At 38.6% G+C, this 27,492-nt stretch overlaps 1 protein-coding gene across 2 annotated transcripts; it reads right to left on the bottom strand.

Annotated features, from left to right (window-relative positions):
- Positions 1-27,390, bottom strand: ncs1b (neuronal calcium sensor 1b). 2 transcript variants are annotated; one of them, XM_079468264.1, is made up of 9 exons: positions 27,215-27,390; positions 24,475-24,621; positions 17,147-17,171; positions 9,192-9,330; positions 4,897-4,975; positions 3,540-3,628; positions 3,364-3,441; positions 970-1,086; positions 1-881 (listed from the first exon to the last, which is right to left on the bottom strand). In XM_079468264.1, exons 2-8 carry the CDS (start codon positions 24,536-24,538, stop codon positions 988-990), a joined length of 573 nt encoding a protein of 190 aa, XP_079324390.1. In that variant the 5' UTR covers positions 24,539-24,621; positions 27,215-27,390; the 3' UTR covers positions 1-881; positions 970-987. The 2 variants fall into 2 exon arrangements, with proteins under 2 accessions (XP_079324390.1, XP_079324391.1); XM_079468265.1 differs by lacking the exon at positions 27,215-27,390 and having other exon boundaries at positions 24,475-24,963.
- Positions 27,391-27,492: the final 102 nt, after the last annotated feature.

Here is a 27,492-nt window from a genome sequence, read left to right on the forward strand (position 1 = left end):
ATGTTCCTGTACTCCACATGATTTTAATACATGTTTGCAGTTGACAAGGTCAAGTTACACTGCTTAACATGCTGGTTAATTGTATGTTAGATAATAGCGTATCTAATATACCTGACAATTCTTACAAAAAAAACATGGGATGTGTCTCTTATACCCTTTATAAACTCCTGGGACATCAAAGTGCCATGTATTCATGGAAGGTACCGGAAGACTTTACATACAGATGTACACACATCAGTTCTGTTCAGAAAAAACACTGTAGGACGTTTCTTGGTTAAGACACCCTGTTAAGGTCTTTGTAATGAGTTTAGCCAGCAATGGAGGGGCTGTACATTACACACAATATAACTGCGTACTAAAAATACAATAAATTAATATCCTTTCAAATTAGGACAGGATAATAGTCTTTCGTTTTAAGAAGCATTAGAAACGTTGAGGCTTGTAACAGCAATCCATAAATTTCAAGGTCAACAAAAAATAAATAAAATATAACCAGGCTCTTGAATAATAAAAGAAGCGTACATCTATACAATATCCCAGCAGAGTATGATTAAAAATATGAAAACATATTTTTTTACACATATATAATTCAGGTCAGTCAACATGCGTTTTAACATCAGGGCCTTCCACAGTGTCCACTTCATTATCTAAATGAAATCCAGTGAGATTCTTCAGTATGTGTACACAAACACAATTTCAGAATGTCAATTTCTTTTCTTTTTGTCACTGTATAACAAAGAAAAGGGTCAAAAGTGATTTGCTTATGAGGAGACATGAGTCCATAGTGGTTTATCGCTCTTGTACTTCTCAGTTTTAAGTGTCCAGAATCATCTCTTTACATGGCATCGTGGGTTGGCATTGCACTGGATCCTCAGGCACACCTGTAAAACAAAGCTCACAGTGACTTCTTGAAGAAACTGTTGAGGAGAAAATTGTAATAAATATGCTTTCTTTTTCAACATAACATACCATTTTTACAAACTGCTACTATACTAGTCCATCATAGAGTGACAGAGCTTGTACAATGGATGGATCTGCCTTCGAACCCTCCTGGAACTCTTGGAGGGTTAACTTCCCATCAGCATTCTGGGTAACAAGTACACATTCTGTTAGTCTGTTTCGTGTATATTTGTCTGCTAGAAGACATAATTCCATAACACCACGAAAAATATCATTCCAAATTTCATCTGGTGTCTCAGAAACTACACACTAAAAGCCACATTAAGACGATTTTCCAGTATGCATGAGGAAAACTATGTTGCTTCACATGACCAGCAGGGGGCGAGACAAGATTGACAACAATGCAAAGAACAAAACACCACATATCAGCACAGGATCTACCAACTCCCCAGAGAAGCGATCCTGATGTGAGATTGCAATGAGAAACACAAACTCTGTGAGAGTTTCAACCGTGAACATTCCAAACGATCCTTGATCTCATCCTTCAGCTCTCAAAGCGGGGCATTAATGCCAACATTAATTCAAGCGCACGCCACACTATTGTTTCTAGATCTGAGGGCAGTTTTAGTGATGCTAGCTTGGCCACAGATATGAGCTCTTGGATCGTTCTGTATCTCCTTGATGTGCCTTGTACTCCATTGATAGTAGAGGATGTGGATAATAAAACAGAATTATAAACTATAAATGGCACTAGTTTGGACTTTACTTAAAGGGGTAATTCACCAAAAATTTAAATTCTTTCATAATTGACTAACCCTCTTGTTATTTCAAACCTGTGTGACTTTCGTTCTTCCACAGAACACAAAAGATATTTTTTTGAACTCTTCCCATTGACTTATTTTATGGACACAAAGACAATGCAAGTGAATGGGTATCGCCATTGTTTTGTTACCGAGATCCTTTAAAGCATCTTTTTTGGAATAGTTGAGTCGTATTGTTTTGTAATTTCTGACATTCATTGGGCCATTTCTGTAAGCATCCAGCCAGTTGGGTTCAAATTGAGCCGCGTGAGCAGTCATTTTAAAGTCCCTGTGAACGGGAAGTTGAGATCGTATTTTGAGGCATTTCTGAGTGAAATAGAATTTCTAATGAGAAATAGTGGCCTTGGCATTTGTCTTTCTCTGCGATTTGATAGGATGTATAAAAACAGCCGTTGTAAAAGGGAGGAGTTAACGGATGCTCCAGCCAAGCCATCTAACATATGTCCTTTAAATGGATAGTCATTACAGAAGGAAAGTGATTCAGATTTTAACAAAAGATTATGAGGGCGCACGATTTTTAAAAAGAGAATGACCCACATTGATAAATATTAACAATCAACACTGCAATATTTGTGAAAAAAAAGGCATTGTCATTTTTTATCTCACTGGGACTTTAAATTTCAACGGTTCGACTGGCACCACTGATGACAGACGAGGGTAACGTTAATATAATAATACTTATTAAATGTGCATGTCTGTATGCCGTTTTTCTTTATAGCAACACAAGTACATCTCTGTCAACTGTTTTTATAATCTGCATACAACTGTCGACACCAACACTTTTATAACCAACCTATTTCAAACGTAGATAAAAATAATTGATTGGGGCTCCCTCGCTTTTTTATTTCTTTTGAATTTGAGGTAAGTCATCAACTTTTGTGGAAATCAAATTTTAGATACTCTGCAGCGCCACTCAGTCAAAAGGACCAGAATTCAAATGAACTGTTAATTTTATTTTGTTACTTTTAAAACAAATAGCAGCAAATACATATTTATTGGCGTTAGAGATTAATGTCTGACAACTTCGGGTAAGTACAATCATTTGAAACAGTTTCATTTTTGATATTTAACAAATGCAGTGTGTGATGAAACGTGTACATAATAAATTAATATAATCTATCATATGACACATGAAATTAATATTGTGTATTTACACAATTAAAGTCAAGAGGGAAAGTGTGACCCCTACAGGTCATCAGGCTAAGATGTAAAGACCTATGAATTGTTCATCATATTGAAGTGTGCTTGTACTTTTTTCCACAAGACTGAAGTGTAATTTATAATTTTATAATTTTTGACAATACAGTTTTAATTATAAATAATGATTCTAATAATACTGTACATATTTACAAAAGAGAATATCTGTTTATAGCTTGGAATAAACATCAGCAGTTTCAGGAGGAGCAATGGAAGACCTTCATGTTCCGCAGCTTGGATATAAAACCAGTTCCTCTTAGTACAGGTTCGAAATGACAGGGGGGTGATAAATGATGATAGAATTTTCATTTTTGGGTAAACTATGCATTTAAATAAGTGCAGTGATTTCTTTAAGCACATGTAAATCAACAGCCCAAATTGCTTCTTTTTTTTTAATTGCTTCTGCTCTTTTGTTACACATTTTGTTATAAAACAGACATGTTACCTTATCCATCATGGCAAAAATGCGATCCACTCTCTTCTCTGGTGTGTTTTCCTCTTCTGGAAGGTCCACTGTGTTTCCCTTAAAAATGCAAGCAATACTCAAGACAAAGGCGATATTTGGCACAATACAAATGGTAAATTTCTCTACACTTGCAGATGAAATAAAAATGTACCTACCACCATTTGATAGATGGCATCCACTATATTGAGCATTTCATCACGTGTGATGTAGCCATCATTATCAAGATCATAGAGCTTAAAGGCCCCTGCAGTATACAATAGATCATGGTGAGTAGCTATTGCAACACTCCATGAATAATGTCAAAATAAGGCCTGATACTCTTCAAAAACAAATGGTCAATAAAAGGAGATGGGTAAACTTTAGAAAAGTTAGTCATCCGCAAACAAAAATGTTGTTGCTCTGTTGAATACAAAAGAAGATATTTAGAAGAATGTAGGACAGCAAAGAAATCTGGGGCACTTTTAACTACCATTGTAATTTTTCCTACTAGTCAATGGTGGCCAAGACCAGAAAAATAACATTTATACAGGTTTGGAACAACTCAAGGGTCATTTTGGGGTGAAGATTCCCCTTAACTGTACCGTTAAAGGTACACAACAGGGTCTCTAGGGTACAATTATGTACCCCAAAAATATTAAACCTGTAGCGGTACAAAAAGAAAACTTTAGAGTCAGCATGAAATGGAAGTAGCGATTGTGTTGTCTTTTGAAGTATATTTGAGTGAAATGACTTCTGAAATGAGAAAAGATGTAAGGTATCACATGCCCTATGATGCATTACATTCACCAGACAAAAAGCATATCAGACATCTTAGGTTTTCTGATGTTTACTGAAGTTTTTTGGATTGTAAATTGAAAAACATAAAATACATATAGACAGTGAAGGATCGAAGGCCGGCTGTTGGCATAAAAAGACATCAAGTCAAATAACAGCATACCAATTTGCTGCAGTGAAATGTGAGACAATTGTTTCATCTCCATCTTTAGTTTTCTCTTTACTTCAGGACCCCAGAATAAACCCACCTAGAGTATACAGTCCTTCTCCCTGCCTTTATGTATAACAGAGAGACAATGTAACCACTTACATGTCAGAGTGCAAACACAGTTCAATGCCTGGAGTGAGAAGTCAACAGAAAGAGAGGGTGGGACAAGCAAAAAAGGGGGATTTCAATTGAACTGTGGGACTAACTGAGGAAACTGAACTTTAAGTGATAAAAGGTTTGAGCTGTCAGACCTGGAAACAGGCCCAGTCTTACAAGATTTCATTGACTGTTAAAGTAATGAAACTGAACTGGCGTGGTCTTTAACATTATAAATGCCTCAACATTTCACTGCTGACTGTGATTTTGTGGTCTTGTACTGTTTTATAATGACAGGTACTTTGGTGGTGGATGAATGTTGCAATTTTTAGTGATACGCTGAGTACAGAGCTGTGACTTCAGGATAAATGATGGTTACATTATTACGTCCACATCACCTTGGACTTTTAAAATGAAACAAAAAAAGTGCTTACAGCGAAGCTTTTCATCCAAGGTCCCGCGTGATGTCACAGAGAGAGCCTGAATGAACTCTGAGAACTCAATCCTTCCATCCTGAGAGAGAGAGAAAGTCAGATAAAAAAAATTCAAGGATTTAAGATAATTTCATTTTCTGCCCCACCCTCTGTTATTCCTTGAGGCTACAGAAATTGCTTTCTACTGCCAAATATATAACAAATAAGTCTGGACACCTTTTTAAAAATGTTTCTATTAAACGTTTGACAGTATAGTTGATTAAACAGCTTCCAAAATCTTTATTATATATCCTGATCCGTTCTCTATAGGCTGATTTGGTATATTCATGTCTAGGCACATTATGATGACTAATGCTTTTGTTGTGTTCACTTCAGACCAAGCAGGTGAGCGTGAGGAACATCAACAATGACAGACAGCACTCAGTTCCTGTGAATACAAATATCCAATCAAATCATTGTTCCAGGCATTCACGCCTAGTCACTTGATTGGCACATGTTTTTTGTGTGTGTGTGTTTATTTTTTATGTTTTTTATTTTCCTCTCATGCATTACTAAAAAACTCTAAAAGCGTATAATAAAAGTGTGCATGTAGTCACTTGACAAGAGGCTTGAGAGAGACAATTACAATACAAAACCTAAATCAATGATTTCCTTCTGAAACCTTGTATCTCCATATTTCGTGATTTAGATTTTGTTTACATTAATCATTATTATTCTTCTTCACCATATAAAACCAATAAAAAGTATTGCAAAGTGCTAGTCAACTTTGTTCTTTTTATATGATTAAATACTGTGTTGTCAGTGTTTTTGTCGATTTCCTGATGGGAACAGAGAATTTGGACATACAAGGCTTTAGAAGGACAGCAACAAAAAATATATCTAAAAGCCCCATTTGCAAAGTTTGCCGTCATTTTAACACAAGACAGCCTCTGTGATCAACAACTTTGCTATTCTAAAGACGTTATATATGATAGTGGTCAAAAGTCCAGACAAGACGTCGCCAGATTTAAAGCCACAATGTGGCTACTGCTGTATGTTATGAGACACTGTTCCGTAGGAATATGAATCATGTTTAAAATCCCAGCATTTCTACACCATGCAGTCACATTTACTATCTGAATTGTTCCAAATGACTAATGAGGAAGAAGAATAAAGGGAGATCATGAAATTTATCTACCATGTTTCATTGAAATTATGTTAAGCAGTCTTGGGAGTCAGCCGAATATAACTTTAGCATTGAGGTCCAAACATTCAATTCCTATGGAACAATGAATTATATCTACTGGTACAGCTAATGGTTCTCCCATTCTGAGCATGTTCTCGGGTTCAGTCAGTTTATGTTTTTTTTCACCTGTTTTCTGACGTGGCTATCAATGACTCATACTGTACATTTAGGAATACCCACACTGAAATGTGAAATAGGCTTAGTGTTTCTTTAAAACAGCCGCAATGCTATCAGACAGGTGCAGTCTGGTAATGGTTGGATGTTTTATAGCATTTAACGCAATTAAAGGTGCTGCTAATATTTTCTAAAATCTATTGATCAAAATTAGTTTGGCAGATGACACAGGTCGACTGACAAACGCTGCATTTTTCGTTTTGTTCCAATAGGATAGCGTCTACTCGGGAGCTTTCGTCACTGTCATTTGTCGGAAAAACAAGCCTCTGGTTCACACGCATTAGAGAAATGACTGAAGCTAGACATTAATAGCACTGTCAATATGGCTATTTCTCTTAAAATGCATCGATTCTCTTCAGAAGACCTTTGTTAAGACCACAGAGCCTTGTTCAGCAGTTCTTTGATCGATGGATGCACCCATGTTGCAACAGTGCTATGTGCAAAAAAAGTTGCTTGCCTTTGTTCTATATCATGGAGATTATTAACAAATGAAGGTGGCCACAGCGGACACTAGATAAAACACTTAAGCAAACCTGACCAATCAGGATCAAAAATAATTATATTGAAACATAAAATAATTTAATTTTAATATTTGTACTCAAGTGACTGACAAATGTGCATGTCTAAAGGACAACCACATGACAATGCTTAACGTCAAGCCCTCCTACTTCTATGCTGTAACACAACAAATGTGAAAAAGATTTGACCCACTTGATCCAGTAATAGCATTAAAATTGACAGAGCATTTAACATTTAAATACAACATTAACACGGAGCATTAAATCAATGTTGTCTTGTTGTCAACACTGAAGCAACATTTTCCAGCAGTGACTTCTGGGCATCTGCAGTCAGAACAATCATTGTGAGTCCTGGTCTTTTAACCTTTGCTGAAATGTCAGACTTTTGAGCTTGTTCTGCGGGATATCACAAACCAAGACTGATGCTCTCTCCAGAACAACGACAGCTGGAAAAGTGAAATTGAGGTGAGACATTGCAGAATGGTACCGATCGTTGGAAAAGAGCAAGTAAAGGCCAAGGCTAATGTGTTTCACTAACAACAGTGGTGCCTTTCAAGAGTTGTGTTCGAGTCTCATACTTTTGTTTGGCTGCTATAGCTCATGTCTGGCGGGGGTAACAGGCTCATATAATCACATTAGATCGTTCAGATAACCAAATTAGACCATTTACCAAAGTATTCCTTGGAACCAAGTACAATATACAAAAGGCAATTAAAAATGAAATTAACCTTTTACATCCCATGCATATAATGTCTTTCTTACAGTATTTTACACAAATTTGTTGTTGAAACATATACACACATCCAACAACAGCAACGACCACCAACACACCTGCAGACAGCCTGGGCATGTGAATGGTTCAAATGCTCAAAAACGTTCACTCATTATCACTTTGTTTGTCACAAATGTTCTCTTTATGTGGTCATCCATGACTCATGTCTTTGATCACTGCTCTAATGGAAATGTAGACACCAGTCGACAGAAACAGGGGTCAGACATGTAAGGGATATTGTACAGGCAGCCGGTAGTTTGTACATCATCCCGCTTATTACACGGCTACTTGCCACATGAGAAAATAAATGGACATGAAATGTGAATTTGAAATATTTGATCAGCTAATTTTTACCGAATGCAGACCTTCCACGAGGAAAAGCTGTTTTTAGTTTCGGTTTTGAGGTGAGAAACGATGTTCAAATGTCACAAACAAGCAATTTGGTTGAATCATTTGTCAATATAATGTTATACATGTTATTATAAGACATATTATCCCTTACATAAACCTGCAAATGTCGCAACAGGCCAATCAAAATCAAGCATTCTAACGAGCCGTGTAATGAGGAATTCATAACTGCTGTAAAATATACTGTAGCTACAGCAATGCATGAATGCACCGCACCGTCAGAACCAACCGACAAGTCAAAACTGGACTTTAATGACAGTATCAGTGACGGATGTGGATGTAATAAACGATGATAAACTGTGGATATAACGTTGGATTTGGAGATTGTTTGAAATTGATAGATGGCACGGTCCCAGTGCTAAAAGATGCCAGATATGAACTGCACGCGGTAAGTTAAACGTCTGTGTATTGTTGGCAATCGGTGTGTACGTACATAATACGTACAAAGCATGAAGGGATTAATGTGATTGTGTGTTGCTTGCAGTAGTTCCATCCCTGTCTCCCCACTAGTCCTACCTCTAGCAGCTCGTGTTTTTCCGGAAATAATTGTACAGTTGTATCTCTTTTTTATAAATTTGATCAAACTAAATACTCTTCGGAGATACGGCGTATGCAATACTACTGTATAGGCACTCAAGATTAAGATGAGATTGGAAGACTGCCTGTGATACGCAATCTTTAAAGAAGCAATTGACAATCTTTTCTATTCTTATTATGATTGATGATATTAAAGGACCATTGTGGTATCTATAGCGGCATCTGGAGGTGAGTTGTGAATTGCAACCAACGGTTCACTCCACCCCTCCCTTTCAAAGCTCTGTAGAGCAGTTTATCCATTTAGGGCTAATGTAGAAACAACATGGTGAATTCCATGCAAGGGGACCCGAGCGGTGTATGTGGATAGAAATAGATTCTAAGGTAAGAAAAACATAACACTTCATTATGTAAGGTCTTTATACACCTCTGAAGACATAGTTATGTATATTATATTGCATTTCTATCAAACGATCCTCACAAAAAATTACACATTTAATTGAATAACCAATAAAAGTCTTTTCCAAAAAGAATCATTTAGTATTAAATTACAACTGCTCAAGTACAGTACTTCACCAAGTAAAGTGTGCTCCTATGTAAGAAAAAAAATATTTGGCCCTTAAGGAATTCAATAACGCAACATCCTAACAGTGGTGTATTTTACCTTGTTCTCGTCAAAAACATTGAAGACAAATGAGGCGAACTTGGTGGGGTTGCCGAAGGGGAAGAACTGCTTGTAGATCTTCTGGAAACCTGCAGCATCGAGCTGACCACTCGGGCAGTCTTTTATGAAGCCCTTGTACCTAGAAGATAGAGGATGGATTCGTATTATAGTACAATAATATCAAGACAACATCTGAATGTATTTAAGTGAGTACAGCACGCTGATGTCTGATTTCTATGCACATGCTGCGTTACAAGAGCTTTGAAGTCTGCTCTTCTTTAAACCGGTGGAAATAATTCGTAGCTAAAACGGTCAGCTTCTCATACCTCGCAGTGAGTTATGAATGAAATGACCTAGCCAAGCTATTGAATAGTCCAATTTGCACACTCGAGAATGAGTCTAAAAGTGGGACGAGTGAGTGGCTGTCGCATTGTGACATGCTTGTCAATCGCTGCCTTGTCAACAGGAAAACTAAATTGACAAACACATTAAACTATAACACACAGAGAAGGTTAAGAATTGAAAAGGAAAACTGTATTTCGTTCATTTAATTTTGCTCACCTTTCATTTAACCAGTAAATTTGAGCATTGCATGGAAAATGTATAATTAAACTACTGATGTCATGTTCAAAGGATGCAGATGCATGAAGACTGCTCGACCTACCACATAATGAATTCATGTTAAGTGATGAAACATTGAGAAACACTCCTCACAAAAAATACTTAATCTGTCATTATTTATGAACCGTCATTGATCAGACACTTTCTCGTAACCATGTCACTCAAAAAACTAGTCAATGCAACTTTAATTCTGTTTGATTGGTATGTGTGCCCCTTCGATTCTTCAAGGAAACAAACAAAGCAATGATTCAAATGGGGGAAATCAGCATACTAGTGTCTTGAGAAACTTTAAAATTAGTATTTAAACCCAAACACACTTTAGCTTTACCAAAGTTGTGAAAACCAGAGAAACTGCACAAAACTCAGATACCACCTGCTACGCAAACACAGATGCACTCTAGTATCCTCAAGGGGTCAGGAGTTTGTATAAACCCCTGTGGCTTTATGACGCCATCATCTGGCTGCATGTGGTGCAATGCCAACTGTGTAATGTCTCAACAATTGCCCCATTACTCCACACCGGTCGAAAAAATAAAACACTCAGACAAGCAAACTGATGATTCACAAATTAATTGGGCTATTTTTACAGCTGCAACCGGAACAAGTAAAAGAAAGGAGAAAATGCTCTCTGTGGGTATGAATCATGCTTGATACAATCACTTTATTTTGGGCGAACGAAGTAAAACATTTAGGCCCTTATTGTCATGAAACAGGGTGAACATGGTGGAAGAACACAAGTGCAAGGCAGCGGGGATGAGGGGGTTAACAAATAGACTTTAATAAACAAGAACAAAAACACCCACGATGGGGAAAACACTAACTAAACTAAATACAACAACAGAAAACAACCACTTCCCACAAGGGGGTCAAAAATAACCAAACACACTAGGTAATTTAGAACTATACATACCGCGTACAAGAACATGAACTTCGAACACTACATACAGGGCAGGAAACATGTACAACGAACAAGCACATGACAATAGACAAGAGGGCATTAAATAGGGAGACTAACAAAGAAGATAACGATGGACAGGTGTAGGTAATGAGACACAGGAGGAAAGCTATACTAGGAACGAGAGGGGCGTGGCCAATTGACGAGACTGGAGAGAACGCATATTAAATCCAGATTGACAATAACATGCTTCTCTCCACATAAAACACGTGGGTCTGTCATGACACCTATTTTATAGAATATTTTTAAATAACATAATATTTACATAACTAGATTAATATGTAATTTATATTTTATAAAATATAGTTTATATAATATATATTTATGTATTTATGTATTTCATATGTTAATATTTTTATTTTTATATTGGTCATTTATATTTAAGACATATTTTCTAAAAGTGAAAAGCTGCGATTCCTTATGTAATATTGTAATATTATATAATGCATTATTCTATATATTTTCCAATTTCTATTAAATGATTTAATATATCGTCAGGTAACCTGTAGGAAAATATATTTATAGTTAGGAGACATCCTATCATCCTAGTTCGTGTATATTAAAAGGTCATACGCAATTTCCCAAAATTCAAGCAAGAACAAGTGTGTTCTAGTCATATTAGGATTACAGTTTACACAATTTCACATTTATTGGGTTCACTTTTTGGGGTCGCTTTATGCTAATTTAAGAGTTGCACACACACACACATACATACACACACATAACCGAAGAATCACACTCTGCATGGGATTCAACCACAAACAGAGCGAGCGTGGTGCAAATGAGAGTGGTAACCACATTAGGTTTCTCACTAATCCACCTTGATTGCGGCTTAATCTGTGAGGGACACTGTTGTCAAAGCAACCCCTGCTGTTTTAAGTGATAAATGCAAAGCAATTCCAGTTCAAATATGATGTGAATAAATAGAGCATCTACTTTAAAAAAGAATCGTACATCACAGCAGGCAAGACTTTGGGCAAAACATTCATAATGCTTCATGACTTTCTAGTTTGTGAAACTGTACACTATCAAATTGTCTATATATGTTTTTGACAAGACAAACAGTGTTCCCTGACATTCATAATAGTTTGATATGAGTGGATCCAAGAAGCTTGTGCAGCAAAGACCACTAATTTCACACCATTTGTGTTAGGACTCTGTCCTTCCTGTCTCGAGCTTTCTAAATCCCTGGGCAGAGTCATGACATTGCCACGTTTTTCGGGTTTCTGTTGTGTTATGTGTAGAGACATGTGGCTTTATGTTGTTACTTGATGCCACGTGTCTTCCTGTTATGTCTGTCAGCCCCACCCTCGTATCTCCTGTAATTTCATTAGGGTTTCATTCCCATCGTCTGTTTTGTGTTTCACCTTCGTTAGGATTTTATTCCCATCACCTGGTAGTTGTTTCACTCGTTATGGTTTCATTCCAATCACCTGTCACCACTCTCCCCATGTAATCACTCCTCGTTAGTGTCTCCCTTTATATAGTCTCAGTTTCTCTCTGTTCAGTGTTGGTGCATTATCTTTTGTCTAATGTTCATGCTCAACACGGATGTCTTGTCTTTGGATTACATGTTGTTCCTGTTCCAGTTTGTAGACTTATTATTTCTCTTTTATATAGACCTTGTTTTTTCCCCTCATGGAAGGTGTTTGTTTTGTTAGTGTTTTTTGGTCAGTGTGTTTTTGTGCTTGTTTTTCCCCATTGTGGGTCTTTGATTTAATAAACGTTCTACATTTACCCTTCGTCTGCCTGCATCTGGGTTCTGTCCAAACCATTTCGTGACAGAATGCACCAACCAGTAAGAACCCAGCAGGCGGCGATTTTCCCTGCAAGGTCTCCACAGCCTGGTCCCCTCTGCAGCATTCACCAGGGGAACTTGGACCTGGATGTGTACCTGGACAGGTTCCTGGAGGCCGCAGGGGAGGTGCTCCTCGGGGAGGAGACTACCTTCTCGGACCCTGCAACCTCTCCACCAACCACCAGTCTTCGGGGCAAGCGTGGAAGGAGAGAGTCCTGGGGGTCCTCTTCGGAGGCCTCCAACGCGGAGCCAGCCCCGTCCTTCACCTCCTTCCTCCAGCCGACTACCAGGCAATTGGCTCGGCAGAAGAGGAAGAGGCAACGGAGGAGGGCACGTAGCCCAGCCGGCTCTCCAGACAGGTTTACAGCCAGCGATCCAGCAGGCGTCCAGACCTGCCTCTCCGCAGGCGTCAGGACCTGCCTCTCCGCAGGCGTCAGGACCTGCCCTTCGGCAGGCGTCAGGACCTGCCCTTCGGCAGGCGTCAGGACCTGCCCTTCGGCAGGCGGCCGGACCTGCCCTTCGGCAGGCATCCGGACCTGCCCTTCCGCAGGCATCCGGACCTGCCCTTCCGCAGGCATCCGGACCTGCCCTTCCGCAGGCATCCGGACCTGCCCTTCCGCAGGCATCCGGACCTGCCCTTCCGCAGGCATCCGGACCTGCCCTTCCGCAGGCGGCCTTCCAGCCGGTGCCTCAGCCAGTTCTCCGGCCGGCATCACTTCAAGCTTTTTTCCCCCTTGGACACACACCTCTCCCTAGCCCCTTCAAGTCCCCGCCGGTCTCGTCCGGTTGTCTCAAGTCCCCGCGGGTCTCGTCCGGTTGTCTCAAGTCCCCGCCGGTCTCGTCCGGTTGTCTCAAGTCCCCGCCGGTCTCGTCCGGTTGTCTCAAGTCCCCGCCGGTCTCGTCCGGTTGTCTCAAGTCCCCGCCGGTCTCGTCCGGTTGTCTCAAGTCCCCGCCGGTCTCGTCCGGTTGTCTCAAGTCCCCGCCGGTCTCGTCCGGTTGTCTCAAGTCCCCGCCGGTCTCGTCCGGTTGTCTCAAGTCCCCGCCGGTCTCGTCCGGTTGTCTCAAGTCCCCGCCGGTCTCGTCCGGTTGTCTCAAGTCCCCGCCGGTCTCGTCCGGTTGTCTCAAGTCCCCGCCGGTCTCGTCAGGTTGTTTCAAGTCTCCTCAACCTGTCCCACCCTTTTCTGGTGTCCCCAAGGTTTGGCCTCCCATTCCCCCACCCCCCCTCCCATGTTTGTTGTTTTTGTTGACCCACCCGAACCCCTTCATAGCCTCCCTTATGTTCCCTTTAGTTTGTTCTGTGTTGTGCTTGTGGTGTTTGTCTTTGTGCTTTTGTGTTTTGGCCCGCTGAAGTTTCTCCCTTGAGACGCCATGGGGCGTTTCTGGGGGCGGGGGTAATGTTAGGACTCTGTCCTTCCTGTCTCGAGCTTTCTAGCTCCCTGGGCAGAGTCATGACATTGCCACGTTTTTCGGGTTTCTGTTGTGTTATGTGTGGAGACATGTGGCTTTATGTTGTTACTTGATGCCACGTGTCTTCCTGTTATGTCTGTCAGCCCCACCCTCGTATCTCCTGTAATTTCATTAGGGTTTCATTCCCATCGTCTGTTTTGTGTTTCACCTTCGTTAGGATTTTATTCCCATCACCTGGTAGTTGTTTCACTCGTTATGGTTTCATTCCAATCACCTGTCACCACTCTCCCCATGTAATCACTCCTCGTTAGTGTCTCCCTTTATATAGTCTCAGTTTCTCTCTGTTCAGTGTTGGTGCATTATCTTTTGTCTAATGTTCATGCTCAACACGGATGTCTTGTCTTTGGATTACATGTTGTTCCTGTTCCAGTTTGTAGACTTATTATTTCTCTTTTATATAGACCTTGTTTTTTCCCCTCATGGAAGGTGTTTGTTTTGTTAGTGTTTTTTGGTCAGTGTGTTTTTGTGCTTGTTTTTCCCCATTGTGGGTCTTTGATTTAATAAACGTTCTACATTTACCCTTCGTCTGCCTGCATCTGGGTTCTGTCCAAACCATTTCGTGAAAATTTGTTCTTAAACCCCCTGCCATTGCTCAAACATCTTAACTGCTGGTGGCTCAATTGACCTTCATCCCTTCAGAACAATTCTGGATCTTAAACTCTTTAAAATGGGAAACGCCAAAGGAATCTGAATGCAGGGAGTTCTTGGGATGCAGTTTGTGGAACAAAGATGAAATTAGAATAGAAAACCCTCTTTCTTTTTCAACATGGGATGGGTCGATACGTATGGTAACTGCCATGCCATGTTAAGATAACAAGTCCCTGTCATTCTTTGGAAGACCATTGAGAGCTAATTGTAAGCATGTTTTTCCGGAAGCAACAAAAGATGCCCTGCCACATCATGGTTTTGGGTACCAAACGAAGTTTAGTGTGCATGTCTATACATGTGTTTCTGTTTAGCAAGCGTTTTGATAAAAGCTTTTCGATCCTGCTGCAATTTGCAGATTGCAATAAATTTAAATACATTCAAAAGCATTCATTGTGATGGCGGCCACACGTGTACTATATCTCCTGCAGCCAAAGACAAATGACTGAATGAATTGGCCCTCTGTTGAAGTGTTGCTCCCCAGGCTGTTGGTTTACCTATGCACAGTCATTAATTCAAACTCTGAGTTGGCAAGCTTGAATATAAAGCAGCTAGCTGACCAATGCAGATCAGTACATACAAAAACAGCCATTTATATGCATGTAGTGAATCAAACCCCTGGTCAATACTAGTGATTTTAGTACAGATAGGTATGAATTACCAGCGACAGAATGTCTGGGTACAGTATAAGAGGACATTGGTGTAGCCTATACCAATGAGAATGCAATTCTGCCTGGCTAATGTAATACATCTCTAAGAACTATGCTGAAACATACGTTAGCAGTGCACCACATTTGTGCACGGCAGATAAAGCAGACAAAAAAGAAAGAAAGAAAGAACGCCGTTTGAGAGCTGAGGGAGCAAACATGTTAAAAATTAGACTTATGTAAAATGTGATATGATGAATATATGGTGTATACTTTTTATGCCTTTGCACACATTCACAGAATTCAGTACAGCTACCCAACATGCCCCTAGCTCACGTCTCAGTGCAGATCCACATGCACGTCCTCGCCAGCCGCAGCAGAAATGAATCAACAATTTAGTCTGGCAAGCGCCCAAGGACACAGTGCCAGTGCTGGACTGACCTTGGACATGCCTGCAAAGATGCCAACGCTTTGACTCAGTCAAAACTACATTGGCCTATAGACTATAATAAAGGATCCTGTTTCTCTGAGAGACATTGGAAAATAAGGTTTTGAGGAACTCTTGAATTCAATGTTAAGTTATGAGTTAGAAGAGAGCTCTCTAATATTCACATTCAGCTCTCTTTGTTAAATTGAATCAGATCTCTATTCAAGCATAATAAAAGTCACTCATTTGCGCTTCATTCAGAGTTTTCTAAGAGTATGTTCACACGATGAAAACTGAAAACTTTTTGAAAGTTTTGAAACTGAAAAAAGATTCACGTAGGCATGACAGCGTTATCAAAACGATCTGTATTTAAAACGGATCTGTGAAACGAATTAAAACGGCGTATTATACATGCCAGGTCAATGGATGGTATTGTTGCGCTATGAAGAAACACTATGTGCCTGCGCACACACTCTGTTTTAAGGTAAAAACGCTTTTAATAGACTTTGTCGGTGTGTATGTATGTTTATAGTTTGTGTATGTAGATACTATGTCTCTGCTGGTCGTAGTGGTGCAGTAAATCTACTTTTTGGTGGAGTAATTATATATTATGATAATAACACGCAGTACAAACATGCAGCATGGAGGCCGCCATTATTGTTTGGGGAATACTCGCCTAAGCTTACAGACTGAACTCGTAATACGCATGTGTATGACGTCATTATTTTTGGAAAATGCCACCTTCAGAGGTAACACATTTCCAAAAACGTGCACTTTTGAGACCCGTTATCAAAAGGTTTTCAGTCTTCAAAAAACATTGTTGTCGTGTAAATGAAAAGCCAAAATGCATATGTTTTTAGTTGAAAATGGTCTCGTGTAAACGGCCTCTAAAGCTAAATGATAGCACTGTGTGAGGGACAGACAATAAAATGATGACACTACAAATCTAGGCCTGATAATCAGCCACTCGTCTTTTTTTTGTATGGAAAGAGAAAGTCATACAAGTTTTTATAGATATGAGAGTAACTAAATAATGATTTCTTGCTTTATATTGTCTTATATATATAAAGTCTTCATGTATTTTACGGCTACTTCTACCTGACGTTTGGGAACAGGATGATTATAGTTAATGGACAGCTAGACTATAACATGATAGGCAAATGTGTGTGTTCCATGGGAGAGAACTGAATTTTTTATCCCCACGGATGCAAATACGCACAACCACAAAAGAATTTGAGGAAAGACTACTGTGTTGAGTGGCCAAAACAGATGGAGGTATGAACACATGCTGTACTCAGTATGCCAAAACAGACAACAGAGATGGAAGAGGAGGAAACAGACAGCATCACACAATACAGTAGAGTGAGAGAGAGACAAACAGACAGACAGACTTACCATTGCTGAACCTCTTTCTCTGTAACTGTAGGAGGAAAATGGGGATACAAGTTATTGAAATGTTATTAAATTATGAAGCAAAATTAACATTTCTCATCCAAATGGTGCAGCATTGTCAGACAGATTGCTACTTCATTCAGTGTGCCTCCCTTAATGTCAAAACTTTTGTTATTTCTGAGGCATTAAAATGTGTCCTTCAAAGGTCCAGTTTGTAATTTTTGGGATGATCTATTGATTGAAGACAAGGCTATTTATATTATATTTCTGAGGTGTACAAAGAGCTTAGACAATGAAGCGTAATGTTTTTATTTCCTTAGAATAAGCTATTTCTATCTACATACACCACGGCTCCCCTTGCATGTTCTATCAGCCGTGTTTAGAAATGGATGGGGAGGTGTGGAGTGAGCGGTTGGTTGCAATTCGCAACATTGCCGCTAGATACTGACTGGACCTTTAAGTTTTTAGGTCAATATTTTATTTTATTTCAATGGACAGAAACATTTTCAAGGTTTTAGTTTAGTAAACTAAATAACCTTGCCTAAGTCAACTCAAGTCAAGACGTTTTCCCCCACGAGGGATATTGAGTTCATTTTTGTCCATGTTAAATAAATGTCTTTTGTTGGTGAATAAATTGTTTTTTGGGTGAACTATCCCATTAAGTGCAAATAAGGTAGAGAATAAAATGAGTGGATCAATGAAAAGAGGTGGTTTATTAACTCTCCAACCAACAGCAATTGGTGAAAAAAGCAAGCTGGGATTTTATAGATACTTTAGACCAAGAGAAACAGATCCCCCAGCAATATAGCACATGATTCCCCGATCTACATAAAGTGACCTGAAACAAACCTGAAAAAATCAATAAGCGTGATTATAGGTCCATTTTGGACTTCCTCTGAGAGAACTATAAGATGCCAAAAATTACAACAATTACACAAGTAGTTTTCAACATATAAAATTGCTATATAATGTATTTTCTGTTAATATATTTATAGACATTATACTGGGATGTAACGATTCACAGTGACGCATGAAAATGTATTTATAATATGTAACGATTTAAGTCAGATGTTAAATTAATCGAAATACATGTTTTGAACAGCAGGGGAGCTGGGTCTTTTTTTTAATCCAAGTTAGATAAACACAGTTTGATTATATCAGAGAGACTTTTGTATTATTCGTTTTTTATTTGATTTGGGATTGTTTTAAAATCGCAATTAAGTTTTAGCATTTGACACAAAAAACATTTTATCGTAAATCGCATCGCATCATGAATTGGGTGAATCGTTACATCCCTGCAGTATACTGTATGAACCTTCTTTTTCTGATAAATGTTGTAGTCTATTTATAGAAAGTGCCTATAGGCAGGAATAGGAAACTGCAATATAGTGATTAACAATATCAAAAGAAAGGATCCACTACATATAATTAACAATGACTTCCTTACAGTTCTCCAAAAACACAGGAACTGGGGGAGAATTCTTGTTTACCATTAGCATAATCCTCCCGCTGATGCTTCCTGTTCTCCGGGAACAGCCCACCACTGTAGAAGACAAACGTATTTGACTGATTGGGTTTTAACGTGGGCAACCTCGCAAACTGAGCTGGGATTTTGTTCGCTCATGCAACGTGTCACGTTGGGTAAAAATGTTAAGGAACTACATGAAACTGTACCCACACAAGTGCTGGAATAGTACAGTTTTGTTGTTGCTGGGAAACAGCAGTAACCTAGAAATAATATGATAACAATCACTAGTAGATATACAGCAAAATGAAAGCACAAAATGTAAAAAACAGCCCGGCATGGGTTTAGTTTAGAGCTTCCACACTGTCACTTCACCGTTTGTTTGTGTCTGTTTGTGCAGTGGGGTAAATCTATGACAAGAAAAGCATCTGAAGTGAGTGATAGAGTCTATAGTCCTCCTTCAACATGTCAAATTAAAATCTCCATCGAGAATCATATGTGCGAGGAAAGACAGAGGGGGATTAAGAGAGAACTCCTTGCATCCTTTACAATCATCTTCAATCTAGAACCATATATATTCTAAAAATATTTTTTGTCCACACAGGGTGTTGGAAAACTCCTGCTATATGCCATTTGTAGACAGTCATGCCCCAAATTCATGCCATTTGTTCCTATTGTACGTCAGACTGTTTAAATTAACAGAGCCATTCTTTAATACTGTAAAGTTTCATTCTTGATTTTGTTCTGTGTAAATTCTGTTATTTATTTACAGATTTTTGTTTATTAATCCTGTTCTAACTGTGCCCCAGGTGTGTCTTGTTTCTCAATTAGTCTAATTTGTTTGTAGATAAAAAATATTGTTTTGCAGTCCAGCCAGTAAAAAAAAGTATATTTCCATTAAAGACATCTCGTTGTTCACACATGCTGGTACAACAGCTTTCCCAATTGCAACCATTTCCACATCAGTACCAAACACACCCTCTTTGAACAGATGTGTTGGAGGGACGGAAAAATAAGGAAAGCTGTTCCTTTCAGAGTTTGTCCAATTTGACAAACTGGTCTTTCAACAGAGAAGATAATCAGTAGCCCATATCACAACACATTATGTGCATCAAACTTTTTGACTGCAGACGTCTTACATCTATGCCATTTTGTTCATTGTTTACTCAGTTAACCCAGATCCATGTCATTAAAAACCTGTATGACACGAGGGAACAAAGGGATGGTCCAGTTCACACATGGCATAAACAAAAATAATATAAATATGGTTAACGTTACAGCAAAATTGATATTGCTTGTTTTGTAATCAAGACCACTTAAACCAAGATCAAGACCTTCCAGGAGTTTTGAGACCAAGACCAAGGCAGGGCAAGAGCGAGTCAAGACCAAGTACAGAACAACAGGACTCCTCAAATTAATTTGTAAGATCCACATAACCTTAAACTTAACCCTAAAAAGTTAAAAAATAATTTAAATAGTACTACTCTTGTGAGATTCTATGTACATTATATATATATATCAGATGTTATGATTTAAGAAAGAAATATCCTATACCATTTCAATCATCTCTTGAATTTTGCAGTCATTTGTATTGATTTTGTTAAAATATTTAACAGAAGCACCATTCATTTCTGAGTCGCCAAAACTGTTTCAAAATAAGTCAAATATGTTAGTAATTTTATTTGATGAAGAAAGTTTAACTCTCAATCAAATAATGATGTAAACAAAAATCAGACAATGCAGCGGAAACAAAGTAACACTGTGATGCAGTTTTGACCCATCCAAACCACCTACAGTGAGTCTTAAGCCAAGACAGGGCCGAGACCAGACCAAGCCCGTTAAAAAATGGTTTTGAGACCAAGACCAATATGCAACAGAACAGCATCAGGTTGCATTTTCAACTCTCTGCTAGAAGGAATCTTCCAGCTGGCTTTTGATGCGAACAACACTGCCAAAATTGAATGAAGGACTTTTTTGCTCCAGTAGCCAAGGTCTGTATTAGAATCATTGCAAAGGCACCGGAAATTATTGTTGAAGGGGATTGGTGATAAACAAAAAATTTGAACTTCGAGCTTTGGAAAAAGTGATTTGGAAAAGCGTGACGGGAGGGATATGACTGGCCCTGCAGACATACTCAGACAGTGAGAGTCAGTCACAGCACAATATCTAAGCAATTAAGGCTTTATACTTCTATGCTGGAAGCAAAATTACTGTTTTGCATTTGGACTATATGGCAACTTCACTCAGATGGGAACTTAAATGTCAATTGTATGCAAATCAGCCAAATGGGAAAATAACAGAAAGGGCGCAACTTTAATGTTCCTCCTCTACTCCAAGTGGAAAGCACTCTCTTCAAATTAATAACTGCTGCCTTGGCCAAATACTACACACATTAGGATATCATTGAACCTTCAGTGCTATAAGCCTCTTTAAATTTAAATTTGCCTTATAAGATCAATCAGGCCTTCTATGCCTGGACATGTACTGCTTGAGCTGGTATAGTTTCGATCAATACCAAGAGATATGACCAACATTAAATAATCCAACGATTGCTATAAAAATGAAAATGCCATCATCCAATGTTACATAACAGCAGGAGAGAGATTCCCCATATATTTTAGTTAAATGCTATGACAAATCGGTTTCACCCCACGCTCTGAATGGCGAGTATGGGAAGCTTTTGATCAGGATCTTCCTGGCAGAAGAGAACACTGAGGACAGGGAGAAATCTGCCTATATGAAAAATCTAGTCTGTACACGCTTCCATTTGCTCCAAACCACATGTGAAACTCAATCATGTATCCCACTCATGAGAAATAAACACATACAGCAGCACATCCTCCACAGCTGTTAAACAAGTTAAGCTGTCCATTAATTAACATAAACAATACAGGATAAGGTGGCAGTCACCTTAGACAGCAATGCGACTACTAATCATTTTATTCAACACAGTCTAAGTGAAAGTTTTCTTTTCGGATATCATATTTTATGTTTTATATATTTGATCAGACAAGAATTTTACATATTTTATCATAACAAACTGTATAATTCAGCCTGCACTGCAAGGCGCCTTCAATATACAGTAAAATAAAAATGTTTACACATACAATTAAAGTTACAATCCTTCTGTAGAATACCGTATTTCTAGTTAAAAAAAATACAGTGTGTCTGTATTTTCTGCATTTTAGATTTGCTGTCAGTCTGTGCGTTTTTTGACGACATGTAATACTTTGTAAATCCTTTTATGCCATTCTGTCTAAAATCGATATTAACTTCTTGTTTACAATGTATAAAAACAATATTGTTATCAGCATGATTGAGATGTGCACCTATAATATATAACAGAAAGTACAGAAAACATAATTTAACATTACATCAATATAAACCAAACCAGTTTGGCATTCTTTTGACTAAATTACATTTAGCAAATGAAAAGTATCTCAATGGCAATATCAATGCTGAAAACTAAATATGTGTTCTCCCTAAAACATTGATTCCTGGAAAGCCTACACTGCAAGAACAAATATATTAAAAGCTACTTGTAAATTGCAGACTTTCCCTTCAAACGTCCCTTAAATAGATCATACTGGAGTCAAAGAGAAAAAAATCAAACTGGCATTGCAAACCTAAAAATATGCAGCTGAAAACTTTCCTTTTACTGTTAGAAAAACATCATTTTTAGCTACACGCTTGAGCTCATGAAGAGTTGAAAGACATAGAGCAATGAAAGGAGAAGCTGATAAAGGTAAATGGGGATGAGTAAAAAAACAAAGGAGAGAAGAGATAAAAAACTGCTGAGAAGAAAGAGAGAGGGGACGGTAAAGGACTACATGCATAGAGGGAGAAATGCAATGTCTGATAAGAACTGATAAGACCTTTTACAGTATTGGCTTTATACGCTCACTGAGAAATTAAATGGAAGAGATGGATTGAAAGAGACCACGAGAGAAAAACCGAAAGGAGGAAAGAAATGGGAAGAATGACAGGGTCATGGAGCCCATCCCAGCACGGGGGCACATTTTCCTACAGGCTGCAATTTTCTGCCCAGCACTTTTCCATGTAGCGCCCACCACAAAGCTCAACGCACAGCACACACCATTATTAGGAAGCCATTAGCTGTCAGTTCCCATTCTATATCTGCATGACTTCAAAGCAGCGCTGCCTACTTTACTGTGTTCAATGTGTTGTAGCAAAAACACTATTTACTCAGTGTCTTAACCTGATTTCATGTTTCTGAAGACTTCTAAACCAAAGTGTTGTTTTAAAAAAATCTAACATAGTGAACAAGTTATCAGTTTACAGTTCTCTCCTAAAGGGACATTCTCCCAAAAATGAAAATTCTGTCATTTACTCACCCTCACCCTCAAACACGTATGCATCTCTTCTGCAGAACACAAAAGAAGATATTTTGAAGAATGTCGGAAACCGAACAACGCTGGTGTCCATTCACCTTCATTTGTTACAACAGAAGTGAATGGGTACTGCCGTTGTTCGTTCACCAAAGCTTATCAAAATATCTTCTCTTATGTTCTACAGAAGTAAGAAATTCATACAGGATTGAAATGGCATGAGGGTGAATAAACAATGAAAGAATTTTTTAACTGTCCCTTTAAAAATCTTTATGCATACTGTAACATCAAAGTATTTGTGTTGACATGATCGGCTTCATGTTAGTAAGGCATATACACCATAGTTACATAACAGCTTACAGTGATATTTTTCATACCCTTAGCAGATACTGTTGTCTTCTGACTGTACTAGTGTAAGAATAGAGAGCCAGCTCATGTGTTTACATATATATCCTTTGCAACCATGGAAACCCAATTTCCTTCACTGGCAGAGAGCAAGCCACTTTCAGAAATGTCTCTGGGCAACCACCAGCCTGATTTCCAGATCTCAAGACCGGCCAATCTGCATATTCATAAAGCTTAAGTCCCAATTGGAGGGCTTTAAAAACATTCTGATTAGGCCCACTTCCAGGCTTCGGCTAATCACAATTTGCGATGCCATGGGAATTGAGATTTCTTATAAATAACGTGTATCGTGATGCGAATATCTGGCTACATGTTCATATTTTGCTAAATGATTATGTAATATTTATTTAAAAAAAAATACTAATTTATTACATAATACATGTGGTGGACCCGGTCAGATAAATAATCCGCTCTTTAATAGCTTTTAAATAGCCTATGAATTTCAAGTCCTTTTCATTTAAAAGCTAAAAGAAAGGGACAAAACTGAGAAAAATTTATTACTGTTGTAAAACATGAATACTAAGAAATACAATGATGAATGCAAACGGTTAAAAAAAACAGTATTTCTTATGGCAACTCCATGCAAATGTGAACCTTCTAGTTTTTTCCAAAGATTTTCACCATACGGGTCAATATTTGGTGGTTGACATACCTGTTTAAAGTCTCTCGAAGCTTTAAAGGATTTTTTAAAGCATAACTTTTCATAGTCAGGTAAGTGAATTGTCACATCCATAACAAAACTGTCATATCCATAACCCTCATAAATGAGCACATTAAAATCACAATACAGAACTATAAAGAGCTATATCTTCTCTATGTGTTGGGTGTTATTGCTTCTGGATTGTACATTTTAATTTACAGAAATCCTACAAAGTATGTTGTCTCTCAAAGATGTCCTTTTTGTCACATCCATAACACATGAATTTCTCTATTAACCTTGTGCATAGACTGATATTTTTTGGCTATTTGTACTCTACAATGGGGTTTAGTAAAATATAAACAGTTGGTTTAATATATTTGCAATAAATACATTCAAGTTTTAACTAAAAATGTCACATCCATTACGCTGGAAATGCCCATACCTTTTGTACGTTAAAAAGTGCATTACTTACAATATGTCTTCCAGGTCAATTCCTCCACCACTTCTGGTTTGAGCTTGCTGTTCGACTTCCCCATGTTCTCCACCCAACTCTGTCCTCCTCCAGAAAGCTTGCGGGTTCCAGTTTGGAACTGACCCTTACCGGTTCAGGAAATGTCAGCTAGAGATCCAACCAAGGCAAAAAGTGATGTAAAGATCAGCAACGACAACAAGAGCAAGAAAATCCGTATATCGTAAATGTTGCTTCTACTCTCGCCCTGAAAATCTTTTACAAATCCATCTTCTTTTACGGTGGAGTCCTTTTGAACTGTTGCTCCTCAAATAAAAGCCATTCGTTCTGTCGTCTGCTGAAGTACGATGCTCAGATAATGGCCTCTGTTGGCTTCGATTCTTCAGTGGGAAATTAAAGGTCTTTTCAGAGCACCATTGGTTACGGAAGACACTTATTCGCTGCTTCCGAGTGCACGCCCGTTCGCTCGCACTTAAGCACCAATTCGATCTGAGCCTCTCCACCCACCCTCCTCTTCTCTGCCTCCTGCTCCCTCCCTGTCTTGTTAGCTGTGAGTGACTCTTAAAGGAGACTCCTCACTCCTATGGACTTGGTAGATGAGGTATAAACTCCATGTTTTACGCCCTCCGAGATGTCCGAGTGTTTCTGGTAGCAGGTGACAGGATCTGCAATGTCATTGAGCAATGACTGTGAATAATGATGCAGAGGGCAAATATTAGAAAGATGGATGTGAACAGGGATGCTCTGTATTACCCTCACCGGTCGCATTAAGCGATATGTGGAACCCAGAGAAAATCTATTTTCCTGGTGTCATAGTGGGCTGATGCCACTTTTTCTTATTTCTAACCAGGGCATATCCTAGTCTATCTCCAATTCTCTTCACAGCAGAAACTCCTGTTTACCAAGGTAGGTTGTCCAGAGAGACCTCCAAACAGTGCCTTTATTCCAGCAATCTTGATGGACTTGAGGGATGAGCAGCACTGCCCCGGGGAAAACCACAGAACGAACGCTCTCCGTGCAGATCTCTCACACTTGACTTTCATGAGAATGATTTTGTCTCCGTGTCTGTGTACGGCTGGCACAATATACACTGTTCTCTTGCCAGCACTGCAAGGGGATCAATATTCTCAGAAGTGGGGTCAAACTTAATTTATTAATCATATTACAAGAAGGATTCTATATTTGGTTTAATTCTTCTACTGATGTTTGCTAACTCTGTTGTCAGACAAGGTTCAAAAGGAGCTATATAAGCTCCACCCTATAAATAACCAGCATGACAGAGGCATTAAAACTGAACTTTTCGGATCATTCTAAGATTAAAATCTTCCTCTGATCTTGTTCTAAACAGACAGCAACACGTTCTGAGAGAATGTTTGGAATCAAGGCAAACAGCATAAAAACATTTTAACAAAGAACAATGTCACAGAAGCCATTTGAAACCAGCTATGAGACCAAAATATTACATTATAGTCGCGTTTGTTTCATTGCACCAATGCTAATGACCTTCTTATATCGACCACAATCATTCAGATAACTGTAGAATGTGTGTTCACTGCCTGTTAAAGCCATTAAAGGAAGTTATATTTTTTATAAATAAAAAATGACATAATTTACCTTCCAGTTGTTCCAGATTAAATGACTTTGTTCTGGTGAACACAGAAAGATATATGTGGAAGAATGCTTGTAACCAAACAGTTCTTGCACCCCAATTCCTACCACAGTAAAAAATATTACTTTACATATGTTTTTGTTCTGTCTCACAAAAGAAGATGTTTTGAAGAATGAACGACAGCAATCAGTTCTCGGGCACTTTTGACTACCATTGTAATTTTACATACTATGGTAGTCAATGGGGTCCAAGAAATGTTTGGTTACAAGCATTCTTCCAAATATCTTTCTCTGTGTTCAACCAAAAAAAGTGTATAGCTACAGGTTTGGAACAAGTGAGTTGTTCACATCCATGACAGGATTTATTCCATTTTGGGTGAACTGTCCCGACTCCCTTAAACACTGCAAGCTGATATGCTATACGGCTGTGAAGTATTTGTGCATCTTCAATTACTGTCAGATGTGGGCCAAAATAGTGAAACATTTACCAAGTTTTTATATGTATCCCCATTTAATATAGTTGTCGTTGTTTGTCATTTTATGTTGGTACATATTCATAATTTGTCCTTCAACTCCTTCAAATCCCAACCTGGATAAATCTGCCCACAAAAAGTAACCATAGCTTTCACTACAGTAACCGTGTTGTTCTTTGTGTCATCCTAAAACCAAGTAACCACAAGGGGGTGGAACATTGCGAAATGTATTACTGTATTAAAAATATACAATAATATGATTTATAGCTAGTAAACCGTAGCTCCAGTTTATCTTAAACGTATAGAACGCACTATAAGACTATACCCAAGTCTCGTTTGAGCTAACTAGCGATGTATTGACGTATACTATTTTAAATGGGCACATTTTGCCAGGTGTGGGTAACAAGTTCCAAAGCAAACGCAAACTTATCTCCACGGAGGATCAAGTCATTTTATCTCGAAAAGATACTGTAATAACAAAAACGTTCGCGTTTATACTGTATCACTTTGTCCGCTGTGAACGAAATAGTTGCCTGTTTCCATAGGAACACTAACGTTTACCGGCATGACGGATGTAAGGGCATGCTGCTATCAAGCTACGTGTCACACTGTTCTGAAAACCCTTCTCTTGTGTCTTTTGGTCAAAATTAAACGACACTTACCGAGTCGTGTTTGGCGTTTGGGTTGTTTCCTAACGATGGACTGCACACATCGCTCCTCTTTTAAGGTGTTTGGGTTTCCTCCTTCACTCCCTGAGCTTCTGAAAGCGCGAGTTCCGTCAGACAGAACTCACTGCTCTCACAGACTCTCCAGAGACAAACTGCATTTATCGTTCTCCATTAACCCTTTACTTTCTTCGAGGTGGCGTATTTGGCCACTTATTTAATTATAGAAAAGTGCAGAAAGAAAGAAAGTCTCTGAAATCTATGCTTATGTAAAA

The sequence above is a fragment of the Barbatula barbatula genome (genome assembly GCF_947034865.1).
Source record: "Barbatula barbatula genome assembly, chromosome: 11".
NCBI lineage: Eukaryota > Metazoa > Chordata > Actinopteri > Cypriniformes > Nemacheilidae > Barbatula > Barbatula barbatula.